Source organism: Rosa chinensis, chromosome 5 (assembly GCF_002994745.2).
Source record: "Rosa chinensis cultivar Old Blush chromosome 5, RchiOBHm-V2, whole genome shotgun sequence".
Classification (NCBI taxonomy): Eukaryota; Viridiplantae; Streptophyta; class Magnoliopsida; order Rosales; family Rosaceae; genus Rosa; species Rosa chinensis.
Window position 1 is genome coordinate 59,398,812 of NC_037092.1, and position 13,605 is coordinate 59,412,416.

Sequence of the window (13,605 nt, forward strand, 5' to 3'; positions counted from 1 at the left end):
TGTTGCTAAAACGACAATGGAGAAAGATCAAAACCCTAAAGCCTTATGCCTTTCTGCTGTTCATTTCCTAAACCCTAAACAAGAGTAATTGTAAAAAAAAAATTATATATATATTGATGCTTCAAGCCTTATGCCTAGCCTTGCACTCTAGTCTGCTCTTAAAGATCAGCAATTTTCAGAATATTTCAGAACCCAGGAAACAAGACTATGAAATTCACTGTCTAAATAATTACAAAAGGCAGCTACACATATCTAGTTTAGAGACTCAAAATACCCAACTTCCATGGGTTATAGCGGGAACTACGAGGGCGTGACTCACTCTTCGTCTTCCTCCTCTTGTGAGAAGAACTGGGAAAGGAACTCTGTCTCTGGGCCGAATTGATCTGGTGGAGTAACCCTTTTTCGTACAAGCATTTCTACTGTCAGACACTTCCTCTTACGCCCACCCCTTGGCCTAGACCGGAATTGCTCATCAGCCTCTTCAAAATCCCCCTGCAATTCAAAGCAATAACCAACAGATGTCACACGCCGAGTTCATAATGGGGTATTGTCTAAAACCGCGTTTATCCATAAAGAATACGTAAACATTCCAGAAGAAGAGAGATTGAATGCTCCAAGAACATGGCACTCACATAGGCATATACATGATATCCAGACTTCTCATGCTTATCTCTCACGTGCTTGTATGAGAATGTCTTACCACAGCCTGAGAAGCTACAAGCGAAGGATTTCTGTTGGAGGTGTACAGCCTTCACATGTTGAAGAAGATTTGATTTCTGAGAAGAAAACAACAGAACATAAGAAACCGAACAACGCTAGACAGTTTTTTCATGTCAAACCAAGTAAATTAGATCAACGTGTATATAGTGTTGAAGTCTTCTTAGGAACTCACTTTAGAAAATGTGAGAAGACAACCCTGGCCTTATAATCACATTTAACTTCCAATGAAGAACGTCCTCCATCTTCATGAGTACGGAGATGGCTTTTGATGTTCTTTTTCCGCTCCTTCCCACATATCTCGCAAGTGATATGAGTGTGGCAGGACTGGATATGGTCCTTAAAGCATTGCTTATTAGAAAAATATCTCATACAATCCGGTTCAGAGCAAAAGGCCTTCACTGAGTCTTAACTGCGGAAATAGAGGACGATGTTAGCATTAACGTACATACACAAAATTTTCAGCGATACCACATCTTCTCATTTAAGAAAAATGTGTTTATTCTATAGGTCACTTTACATTATTCAACAACCACAGACAAAAAGAAATTAGACAACAGATAATTGAACCTAAAAAGGAATAGAATTCAAATATAAAACCTACCATGAGAGTTCTCGTGCTTCCGCAGCTCTGAAGCAAATTTGAACACGTTTCCACAGCCCGGTTCCTGGCATACATGCTGCTTCTGTCCTTCATCGCTAGTAGAAGGGCAATCCTCACTGTGAAATTCTACAGCATGCCTCTTCACGTTACCTTGAAAAGCAAATTCACTCTTACAGAGTTACAGTTCTCAATTGGACACTTTTAAGAGCTTCCCTTGGTGCTGGAGGAGATGAGGTTCAAATGGTCTTCTATAAGTACCCCACATCATCCTACCAAAAAATGGTAGCGACTTTGAGAGATAGTCCAAGCCCAAGGACAACCAGGCCCAGCAAGGAAGAAGCACGAGTCCAGCCCAAACCAACACCACCACAGACCTATCAATTCCGCCACCATAACCGCACCTCCTCCTGGCCCCGATCTCCCATCCAGTTCCCAACCACCCGAATAGTCAAATCGCAAACTGATCTAAATCCAAGCAGACAAATCATCAGGAGAAAAACTGAAACCCTAGAACCAAGTAACTACATCTTAGCCTGAATAGTAGTGACTCTATTCCTCCATCTCATCCCTTGCCTCTGTGTAGACAAGCCAACTAACTAGACATCCCTTCCAGTCGCACACACCGTGCACCAGCGAGACTAGGGTACACATTCTCTAGTGTTTTTTCCTTTTTTATGACTAAATGAAAGTTATTCCTATATAGAGGTTTTACCGTATATGGCTTGGTACTGGGGTTAATCTTCGATCTCTACTATTTTTAATGGCTCTATCTTCCTTAATAACAACGTATTCTACTTCTCAACTGGAAATCGATCCTTAGTCAATATGGCCTGAACAAAATCTCCAACATTGAACTCTACAAGTCACTTTTTGATGTCTACATGCGCCTTGTATTTGAGATTGGATTCTTCTCTTCTTTCGAGTCTAAGTTAACATGTCATCTATACTTACTGAATATTTTACTTTCCTATTAACTCTAGTTTTATCTAGGATTGGAGCATAGACAATAGGAAAATGACACATTCTAGTGCTTTGATTAATGGAGCGGTTATAAGTAAGTTTTGATCACAAAGACTAGTCTTTATATTTTATCCACCATATAGCTCAAAAGAGCTCCCAATAAATGATTCACAACTGTAGTTTGACCATTCGTTTGAGGGTGATAAGCGCTACTAAATTTAATTAGATTTTCGCCAATTGAGTCATGCATCAAGTATCCCAATTAGAAATCATATCCTAAGAGCTCTTGTTATGCTCTTTCACTTCTGTCTTCCTTTGAGTTTAGTTCTGCAACTTGTTGAGGCTGACAAAGAACTCATTGAGATCAAGGTTCTTATGCAGGCAAAACCTAAGCGGGGTGGAGGCAAAGTGAATGAACAATGCCATAGTAACTGAGCAAGTGAGCAGGCTTCCTCTATTATGTCTTACATTGCTCCTCCCACAAACCCTGACGGGACAGGGTCCAAGAATTTTGTCTTCCACTTCTTGCTAAGTGATGTATATTGGCATCAGCTTTTGCAAGCTTCCTAAATCTCTGATAGGTCGCAATTATATGGCTATGTAGGTCTACAAGTAATGCTTTGCTAGTAGGATACATAAATTAAATCAATCAACAAGATAACCTTCGCTAGTAAACTAGCCACGGGTTTTATGTATAATATCTTGGTTGAGATTCAAATCTTTTTTGGGGTTGGAGGTGGCCGGTGGCTGGCCGGAACTTGGCCAGAATTGGCCGAAACTGTCCTAAATATCTTCTGTCCGGTTTTCTGCTTGAGGTTCAGTCACTTAGGCGGCCGGTTCAGTAATTTTTAGACCGATTCTTGACGATCTTCTTCCGCTTCCTGAATCATGGGATCAAGATTCTGATGTTGACAAATTTTTGTGGTAATTGGAGGTACAGAAGGCGGTGAACCAGTAAATTCTCTAATTCTGCTTCCGGGGGCCGATTCGGTGCTTTTTCGGCTGGTTCTTGGGATTCGGTTGCCGGTTTTGGACTCCTGGGATCAAGCTCTTTAAGATGTAAGGCAAAGGTAGAAAAAGGCTTTAAGGTTTTGTATTCGAATTTAGGTTTTGGCTATTTGTTTCAGGGTTAGGGCTTCGTACTACTAACGTGTTTTAGGAAATTTGAAATTGGGATGCAGAGATAACAACTGAGAGAATGAGTTGTGCTTTCATTGATAAGAGGAGCCTCTTTATATAGAGGATTACAAGCATAGAATCAGAGTCTTGTAAGGAAACATAATCGTACAATGATTAAGATGTCAACGAAGAAATCTCCGAGAATATCTATAAGACTAACCCTATTACAACTCAGACAAGTAACTCAAGTTTGGGCCAGACACACAATCAAGGTGTCCTTAAACAATCTAATGATTTTTCATGTTTTTGTTCTCAATACAAATATTAGAAGCATAACTCTCTAATACAACCATTTCTTAACTAATCAAAATGACACGTACTACTAGCATGCATTGAAAGGAAGGGCTTGATTCCGGTCGATCCCAACTGATCATTCTTAACGCCTACAAAGTGAAGACATATATAGTTAAAGGAAATTGTACTAATTAAATATTTAAATTTCATAGACAATTGATCCATGTTTAAGGGTAATAAAATTCTAATGGTGAACAGCAAGCCTCAAGAAAGTTCACTCTTTCTGTAACGGATGATCTTGAATTTCAATGGCTAAATAGAAGCATGTTTGTTTATCCTTCCCATTTTAGAATATTTGCTTTGTGCTATGTCTTTGACGTCCTTTTGCCGACAAGCAGCATTTGGCCACTTGTATTCTTATTGCTGATCCCGGCCGCCCAGATCAAATCTGCTGCCTCAAAATCTGTGAAAGAAATAAGATCACTCGATCTGCCACGTCCTCGTTCTTTTTTTCTTTCTTCAGCTGCTTTACGGGATCAAATAATTTGGTGGATTAGTGAGATGACTCGTCGACATTGAAGTAAAGCAGATTTTAAAGTAGCAAATGAGCATTTGATTGGAATTTAATAGCCGTTGAGACAAAATTTGTAGAGCTTAGAGCATTTTAAGTGAGTTAGTTAAATTTATGTGGAGACTTGTAATGGTAAGAAAAAATATATAAAGGGTGCAGCTATTGCCACCCTATTAATTTCTTTGTTCACCTTATAAATATGTGAATTATTGAAAAACTATATTACCCAAATATAAAATTACAAATAAGTACACTAATTTTCTAAATCTAAATGAATCTGTAAGGAAAACTAAATACATAATTAATTAATTAAATACAAAACTACTTAATTTCTCATCTAATAACATTAGTCTTCATCTTCTCCACCCAAATTTGAATTTATTACTATTTTTCTGTCTCTTTGGTGCATCTTCATCGTTAATTCATTATCAAATTCACAAAACTATTTGTGTTAACTTTATCAAAATCTTTGAACATCTTTTTTAAACACCGAAAGTAAAAATTTAAAATTCGAAGAAAAAAAGCAATCTCTTCTTTCATTGCTCATAGTTGTTAACTTGCTAATTTTTTAATATAGATTAAAATAGACGAACATTAAAACTGAATGTAAAAATTAAAAAAATGGAAGTAAATCAAACTATGATTTTATTAGTAAACTTTAATATATTTTATTTTTTTAATTAATATAAAGTAAATTAGAGATTTTCATTAAAAAAAATTTCTCTTTTAATTGAATATGTCATATAAGGATATTTCTGAAAAGAGAAATAAGTTAGATAAGAAAATTTAATAATTGAAATGCATTTTAGTAATGAGCAAGTAGGGTGAACAAATAAAATAATAGGGTGACAATAGCCGCACCCATATATAAAACCACTTCAATCTATGAATCGTATCTTACATGTAAATAACATATTGTAACTTTTTTTTTATAACTGAAAAAGTTACAATAAAAAAGAAAAACCACGACAAACACATTTGCATATTGACTTAGACCATCAAATTTAGGGGAGCAATATCTCCTACCTTTTCTTTATTTTGTAAGTTTAAATCTCGTGGCTCACTGTCTTCCAAAATCTTATAGCTATTATAGCCTTGTGCATTTTATACATTGAAAATACAAGGACAAAAAATGATTTTCTGGAAAATGGAGATTGCAGTGCACTGATCAATCCTTACTGGACAGCAGAAACCAAAATAACAAACTAAACACCAGATTTTTGTTACGCAGTGAAAACCTCAAATATGAGATTAAAAACACTACGGGCCTCTTACTCTTGAGAACCCAAAATAATGATCATCTTATTCAAAAGGATATGTTCTTGTAAAAACTTGAATAGCACTTACTCGGTTATAAGATTTAGACAAAAGCTAACACAAAGTTTGTCTTCCTTCTAGAACTTGTTCACTTGAATGATCATCAAATCTCGCTCTTCTTTCTTCACCGTCTCTCTACTGATCACAAGAGAGTTTTATGCATATGAGAACACAATCAATGACACTTATACATGGACCAAGTGTTTGACTCTTTGTGAAGACTCAATTTCAAACTAACATGCAAGACTCTATCACAATTCTTGCGTCTCTAGATCCACAACTGACCATGTCTTTTTCCTGCTTATATGATAGATCTACGGCAACTACTCAACCATGCAAAGATTCTACCCTAATTTCCATTTAATTAGAAAAGAAACTTCCCATATAAGAACTCCAACAAATCTTCAAGAAAATCAATTAGGATTGGACACTTCCTAAAAACCCTAGGACATCAACAACACGATTTTAACAATCAGAAGAATCTTTAAAAAATGTAAATACATAAAATCCAAACCCTAATTTCTAAAAACAGACTCTACATGAAACTGACTGCAGACTTGGGGATTGCAACACATGTTGCAATTCATGCTTATGCAAATACATTTACCTGATTCTCTGAGATCTGTAAAGGATCTTTGAGCTTTGTATGGGAATGCCAATGCGAATGTACAAGAATTGTACCTACATACATCATATATTTGAACGTGGGCTCCAGCCCAATTTTGAAACTGTGACAAAAAAGTTTAAAACTTTAACAATTCGGTTGTAGTTGTACTGTTTTACACAATATTTTAAGTTATCTGTCCAATTTAAATTTGACAAACTTGACATCTCTATTAGAAGTGCTGGTATAAGTCTAGTAGATAACTCGTCTTATGGTTGAACTTCTTGCATCTCGATGGATTGACTATAACTTAATTTGTTTCCTCTTACATGGTTAATGCTATTTGGATTTGAGCTTTGTACAACTACATGGACAATTAAGTCATCATTCATCTAGCCACACAGATTCAAGTAAACTTTAGCTTCTAAATTCCTATCAAGCTCCATACATACATATATCTCAACCGTGCATGATGCATGTACCAAACAAGGTCCTAAACTCCTAATTTGCAACAATCCGATGCTAACTAAAAGAATCTCAAACATCTAGGGCATTCCAGTTTGAGTTAAATTGGATTAAACTTCCAAATCAAATCAGCTTGGATTGCTTATTAAGGAATCACTCATAAAAAGCATGGGGAATAATAAGTCGATCAATTAGGGAACGGCAAGCCCCGCCTTTGACAAAAGTAAAATGTGAAATAATTGTGCATTGGGTTCTGCTAAAGCTCACAAAGACGTGGAATTAGATATGCCATTTCCAAAAAGATAGTGGAACTTGAAGGATTTGGTTTTCTTTGGAGATTATTAGTGGCCATTGGGGTCCTCGATCTTTCTCCCGCTGCTTCTTTCTTTTGCCGAACTAAAATAACAAGAATCTACAACAAATTAGCTAGCTGAACTCTTTAGCTATGAAACTCAATTTCTTGAATGTCATACATACTTTTATCGAAATCAATAAAAAACAAAACAAAACCAAAATCTAATTAAGATCAGATAAACCTAAATTTGTAGTCTGCAGATCACATTGCTTGGTTAACTCACAGGGGATGTATTCTTTAAATTGGATTCACAAGTTTAATTGTTTGATCTGAATTGGTATGGTGAACAGAAGATAAGTTTGTATTGTCTTTTACAGTTGTACTACATGTACTCTAGAATGCATGCATTTCCAACGTATCATTCCAGTGCATTCCATAAAAGGAAAAATCATGTGGTGATGTTACATTTCTAAAAATACTCTTCTTAATTTTGCTAGTGTGTATATTATTTTTCATGTTTTTGTGAAGCTAATTTCATGTCTTGTGCATCTTTTGCTTCCTGAATGTTATACTACGAAAATGATTTTAGATGGTACGTGGTTTGAGAATTATAGAATTTGGAATGAAAGGAGCAATTCTACGTGATCATGAATTCATGATGGCAGCTTTGTTCTCATATGCAGTTTTCTCACCTTAGCAAATTGAATGCTTGGCTTTGAGGGAGGCTGTAGGATGCGCTTTTTCTTTAAAGGGCTAAATACTAGTTAGTACCCTGTGATTTAGGTCAAAAATCAATTCAGTCCCTGAACTTCTAATTTCATCAAAAAGACCCCTGTACTTTCAATTTTGATCTAATAGGTCTAATTCGTTAATATTTTGTTATGAGTTCAAGTTATAGTTGGATTATTTATTGAAAAACTATTTATTTTTAATAGTAGGACTCACTTCTAAATTGACTATGCAGACCACCTCGACACCACATCATAAAACATAGGTTATATATGAGCCACATTAACAAGTTGAATAACTCAATTGTCGGAAAACTAACAAATTGGACCTATTAGATCAAAATTGAAAGTGCAGGGTTGTTTTTGATGAAATTAGAATTTCAGGGACTGAATTGATTTTGGACCTAAACCACATGGTAGTAAGTTGTATTTTGCCCTTCTTTAAATCACGAAGAAGTGTTCATATGAACTTATTTTCGGGATGAAAACCTCTCCCTTTTAAGGTATGGAGAAGTGGCAATTAGAAATAAACATTAATTTTTTCATTAAATAGATGGACAACCGGTATGGATCATCGATTATCTCGTCTTGGTGAAATTAATGATGTAAGGAAAAAAAAAAAAACAAATTGTCTGTATATGAATTTTCAAGAAACCTCAAGAAATGACACCCACAATGGTTTTATTATCAATTTTTCTAATTTTTTTTTCTCATTGTTTTGAAAAAGAAAAAACAAACAAAAACTTTCAACATGTGAAGTCTCATGGCTACCATTAATAAGTAAACACGAATATCAATTTGTAACAAGCATTAGGAAGCAGTTATGGATGATGCAAATTTGTTACTTGTAACTAGTATTAGCCTGTTGAAGATTGATTTTTTCTTCAAGTATAATTTAAAACATGCCGCAAGTCTCACTTTATATGAAAGTTTAAGAAAAAAGAAAAAAGAATATTACAAAATTGATTATAAAACTTATGAGGTGTGGCTCTGATTAGTTTCCTTAAACTGATCACTAAGCCGTGCCATAAGGGTCACTCGATCTCCAAACGGGACGGGGCTAAGCCTTTAGGTTCTTTAATTCATAGAGAAAATAGAGGTAAAGTTGTCATGTTACGTGCTTATTAGGGTAGCTCAATAACAATGGCTTGTACCTGGTTGAGGGCTACTACTTCGTGTAAAGACATAGAGGCGGCTCTGCTAAATATCTTCTCTAGTTGTTTGAAATGATGGAACTTAAGAATTGGAAGACAGAATTCAATCGGGTATAGAATTCGTTGGAACCAATCATTCACATTAAATTGTTTACTACTCATATGCAATTTGTAATAAGAATGCAGATAAATCCCACCACTTGGTTGTTGGTGCTGTAAGGTTTTGGTAAGCAAAATGCTTTCTTTAAAAAATTGATTCATATAATACTTACTTCCCCTTGGATACTTCCGGTTATTCAAGTATTGAATTTTGATATTGGGTCCATTTCCATTCTCAATACCCCTTGTCACTTTGTGTAGTAAACACAGTGAAAAACTGTGCATGGGAACTATTTCTCTCACTCCGTACGAAAACATGACAGTAACAGATGAAGGGGGCAATATGAGAGAGAGAGACAGAGAGAGTTATTAGGCACACGTTGTTGTTACCAAAAGGAAGTGATTGGTTTATTTTTGTAGTTCACCAAACAGGAAAGAAACGCAACGCAGATCCCACTCACATCCCAGTCAAAAAATTCGTTCGCACTTGCAATTTGCAAAGCAAAAGAAGAAAAAAAAGTAAAAGCAACGAAATTAAAATACCAAAAAAAAAAAAAATCATACCATGAAAAAAGAGAGGTGGCCGACGTAATCCATTATCGCATTTTTGAAACTTCTGTTATACCCTCTCTCTCTCTCTCTCTCTCTACCTGAAACACTCTTTCTCTCCTCCCCATTCCAACACTTACCTCAATTCTTTGTCTTCAATGCTTGTTTTTCTTGTAACCCAATTCAAACCAAACTCTGAAATTTGATTGAAACAAGTTTTGAATTTTGTGTTCTAGTTTCTAAATTATTGATCTTTGTGGGTCTGGGAGCCAAAAGACATGGACTTTCCGGCCGGAATTGTGATCGCCGGAGCAATTCTGATGTCGGCGGCGGTGGTGCTGTGTAGCTTTCCGTCGACGCTGGTGCTGGAGAGGGCTTTTCCGGCCGACCACCGAGTGCCGCTGAGTCAACTCAGAGCTCGTGACAGAGTCCGGCATGGCCGAATGCTGCAGTCCTCAAACGGCGTCGCTGATTTCCCCGTCGAGGGAACCTTCGATCCGTTCCGGGTCGGGTAGTTTTCTCACTTTTTCTGATATGGGTTTTGTTTGATTTATGTGATTGAATTCTGATTTGGTTTTTGGGATTGGTTTCTTTGATTACAAGTTTCCTTCTGTGCTTGGTTCCTCTGTTTGTTATTTCCTTTCCTTATTGGCTTCTGTGCAAATTTTCAATTCATTCATTTCTGGCTCTGTGCTTTCCTCTTTGCTTGCTTTGGTTTTTGTCCAGTCTAATGCTTAAGTTTGTTAACAGTAATGGGTGTTTAGCATCTCAACTTTTGGAGGGCTCTTACTAACTCTGATTTTTCTTGCAATTTTTAGGCTTTATTATACTAAACTGCAACTGGGATCTCCTCCAAGAGACTATTATGTGCAAATTGATACCGGAAGTGATGTTCTGTGGGTCAGTTGCGGTTCTTGCAATGGTTGTCCCGAAACGAGTGGACTCCCGGTACCAATCAGACTTCCTTGTTCGTTTTATGTTTTCAATCTTTTTGAGATTGTGAGAACTTTTTTCGAAGTAGTTTATTGTATTTCTTACAGATTCAGCTCAATTCCTTTGATCCTGGACGCTCATCAACGTCACAGTTCATTTCTTGTACGGATCGAAGATGCAGTCTCGGGGTTCAGTCCTCAGATTCTGCTTGTTCCACTCAGAATAACCAGTGTTCATACACATTTCAGTATGGAGATGGCAGTGGGACATCAGGCTATTATGTTTCGGACTTGTTGCACCTTCAGACCATTCTCGAGGGTTCTATGACCCAAAATTCTTCAGCTTCCATAGTCTTTGGGTGAGTTATAACAAGTCTTCCCAAGTGAAATAATCAGCATCTCTCTTGTACGTTTTTCTCAAGTCTTGGAAGTCATTCTCTTAGATGGTATAAACAGGTGTAGTACCTTGCAGACTGGAGACTTGACAAAGTCGGATAGAGCAGTTGATGGGATCTTTGGGTTTGGCCAGCAGGGTATGTCTGTCATCTCTCAATTGGCTTCACAAGGAGTTGCACCAAATGTCTTCTCCCACTGCTTGAGGGGAGATGCTAATGGTGGAGGTATATTAGTTATCGGCGAGATTGTGGAGCCAAATATAGTCTACAGCCCACTTGTTCCATCACAGTACGTTGCATTCTTTTATAATTACAATGCACATCTTAATATGTTACTCCAGTGCCAAACATCTTTGGTGGTCTTACATTACTTAATTATGGTAAAACAGTCATTACATAAAATCTGAATCTGTATTCTGTCATAGCAGATTCTAGTTTTACTGAAACCAAACCATTAAAAGTCAGAAATTACCTTCAAAACTTGTTCGATGTGGACAAATAAAGCCATGAGAAAGACAATAAATAGCAGGTCACTTAACCTTTTGAACGCCTTTACAGGTTAACTTGTCGTTTGGCATGTACTTGCAGATAAACTTATGAACTTGAATCTCAATTCTGATCTGAATATAATATAAAGTATACTTGTTTCAAATTTTTACTTCTTTTCTACTAGACCTCTGAAAGATCATACAAAAATCAACTCCTGTCTTTGACTAATCATTTGGAATTCAATATATCAGGCCTCATTATAACTTGAATCTTCAGAGCATTTCTGTCAACGGACAAGCACTGCCCATTGATCCAACAGTGTTTGCAACATCAAGCAACCGAGGAACAATAGTTGATTCTGGTACAACTTTGGCATACCTTGCAGCAGAAGCTTATGATCCTTTTATAAATGCCGTAAGTCTTAGTTGAGCAATTCCCTAGTCATAATTTGGCTATCCTGAACATCATTCTGTTGCTTGTGTTCCAAGTAATTTAAGTCCATCTTTTCTGGTTTGCAATGGAGTGAAATTTTTGCTACTATATGGTCAACACAAGTTTGAAAAGTTTAGAACTAGATTTTTTTTCTTGTCATGCAGATTACTACTACTGTTTCACAATCAGTGCGCCCCGTTGTTTCCAATGGAAACCAGTGTTATTTAATCACCACCAGGTTCACTTTTTGGATTCATCATCTCCATAATTTTTTTCCTTCACTGGCTCTCTTTTGTTATGAATGTACTCTGATCTGTATGTTATCTGTTCAGTATGAATGATATATTTCCTCAAGTGGCTTTAAACTTTGCTGGTGGTGCATCTATGATTCTGAGACCTCAGGATTACCTTATACAGCAGAGTTCTGTTGTAAGTTTTCTCGTTAGTTCTCTTGTCACGAACAGTCCTTATATTGATTCTCCAATAGTCCAATGTACAGACATCCTTCTGCATCTTGTTCACCATTTTCTCCATTAACTGTTAGTCTCCATTTGTAAGCACTGGTATTTGTTTGAAAGTGGAAATGATTTTTCCAAGCTATAAAAATTAGAGCGTTGATGCATAGCTTCTCCTTTTTGTATCACATTGAGCAGAAGCAGTTTTGATGTCCTTTTCCCGAAACTATAAGCTGATTGGTATGAACTTTTGGTCACAGGGTGGTGCTGCAAGGTGGTGCATTGGCTTACAGAAAATTCAAGGTTCAGGAATCACGATTTTAGGAGGTACAACACCAAACTGGAAACTTATCATTGACTGAGTTATTATTGGAGGTTCTAGATGTGTATATGCTCTATAATCTCACAAGTTCTTAGTTTTCTTTGAACAGTTTCATTTGCCTTGAAATTTTTACAAGTTCAATTGCAGTAAACACACACTTCTGCGTGAGCTTTTTCTTAATAAGTTCTTTGAAACTACAACAGCATCATATTTGATGCAACTTAAACTACGGCATTGTAATATTATAAGCGTATTTATTCCTTGCTTCTGTGGCTCCTCAACATGCATATGCTGATATGCTTTATTGCTCTTTCTCTCCCCTTGTTTATATTTATATGATGAATATATCTAGTACACTCATTAATGTAATCTTTCTTTTGCCAGACCTTGTCCTAAAAGACAGAATCTTTGTTTATGATTTGGGTGGTCAACGAATCGGCTGGGCTAACTATGACTGTGAGTATAATAATCCTACGTTCCTACCTAAAGTATTTTTATGCAACCATCTGTTTAAACTTTATGTATCCACTCGCTCTCCAAGTTACTTTGAGTTTATGCAACACTAGACTTTGATCACTTTTTCTCATCTTGATGTTTCTAGGTTCATTGTCAGTTAATGTCTCTGCAACTAGTAGAACCGGAAAAAGTGAATATGTCAACGCAGGACAACTAAGCGACAGTACTTCTCTACATAGTAGTCGTTACCAGCTTATACCTCTTTTGCTGATCTTATACATGCTAGGAAACTTCCTGTTTTTGTAGCATTTCGTTCAAAACATCAGTGGGGCTACCATTCTTTTTTCTCCTTTTGTATATCTTGTTCTCTTGCTGGTTTATATTTGTAGCAACCAGCAAGACCATGTGCTATAGCTTTCATAACCCCTTTTGGTCGGTAAGTGTGTAATAGGTTTTGTGGCTTTTATTGTCAAAGGTTTTTCTTTGTTTCCCCATCATCCATGTAGAGCTTACACATTGTTCCACAAGTTGTAAATTACATTAACATGTAATTTGTTCAAGGAATATATATTAGTCTATACAAAGCTTCTGTGTTGTGTAATAGTGTGATGCCCGTGCGATTCTACATGTTTGTACATACCAATTAAT

The 13,605-nt window shown here is 36.4% G+C and overlaps 1 protein-coding gene and 1 pseudogene across 1 annotated transcript; one reads left to right on the forward strand and one right to left on the reverse strand.

The window, feature by feature from the left end:
* Positions 1 to 315: 315 nt before the first annotated feature.
* LOC112163754 lies at positions 316 to 1,972 on the reverse strand (annotated as a pseudogene).
* A 7,515-nt stretch (positions 1,973 to 9,487) lies between these two features.
* LOC112167235 (aspartic proteinase 36) lies at positions 9,488 to 13,558 on the forward strand. The gene is made up of 10 exons (XM_040507312.1): positions 9,488 to 9,987; positions 10,295 to 10,424; positions 10,517 to 10,767; positions 10,865 to 11,092; positions 11,544 to 11,706; positions 11,889 to 11,962; positions 12,057 to 12,153; positions 12,440 to 12,506; positions 12,886 to 12,957; positions 13,103 to 13,558. The coding sequence occupies exons 1-10, from the start codon at positions 9,755 to 9,757 to the stop codon at positions 13,261 to 13,263; spliced, it is 1,476 nt and encodes a 491-aa protein (XP_040363246.1). The 5' UTR covers positions 9,488 to 9,754; the 3' UTR covers positions 13,264 to 13,558.
* The last annotated feature ends 47 nt before the right edge of the window (positions 13,559 to 13,605 follow it).

Bases quoted from the DNA above. Each gene is read 5' to 3' on its own strand.
- LOC112167235 (XM_040507312.1), top strand. From the start codon at position 9,755: ATGGACTTTCCGGCCGGAATTGTGATCGCCGGAGCAATTCTGATGTCG. The intron at 11,093-11,543 runs GTACGTTGCATT...TCAATATATCAG, and splicing joins AGCCCACTTGTTCCATCACA to GCCTCATTATAACTTGAATC. The intron at 12,507-12,885 runs GTACAACACCAA...TTCTTTTGCCAG, and splicing joins AGGAATCACGATTTTAGGAG to ACCTTGTCCTAAAAGACAGA.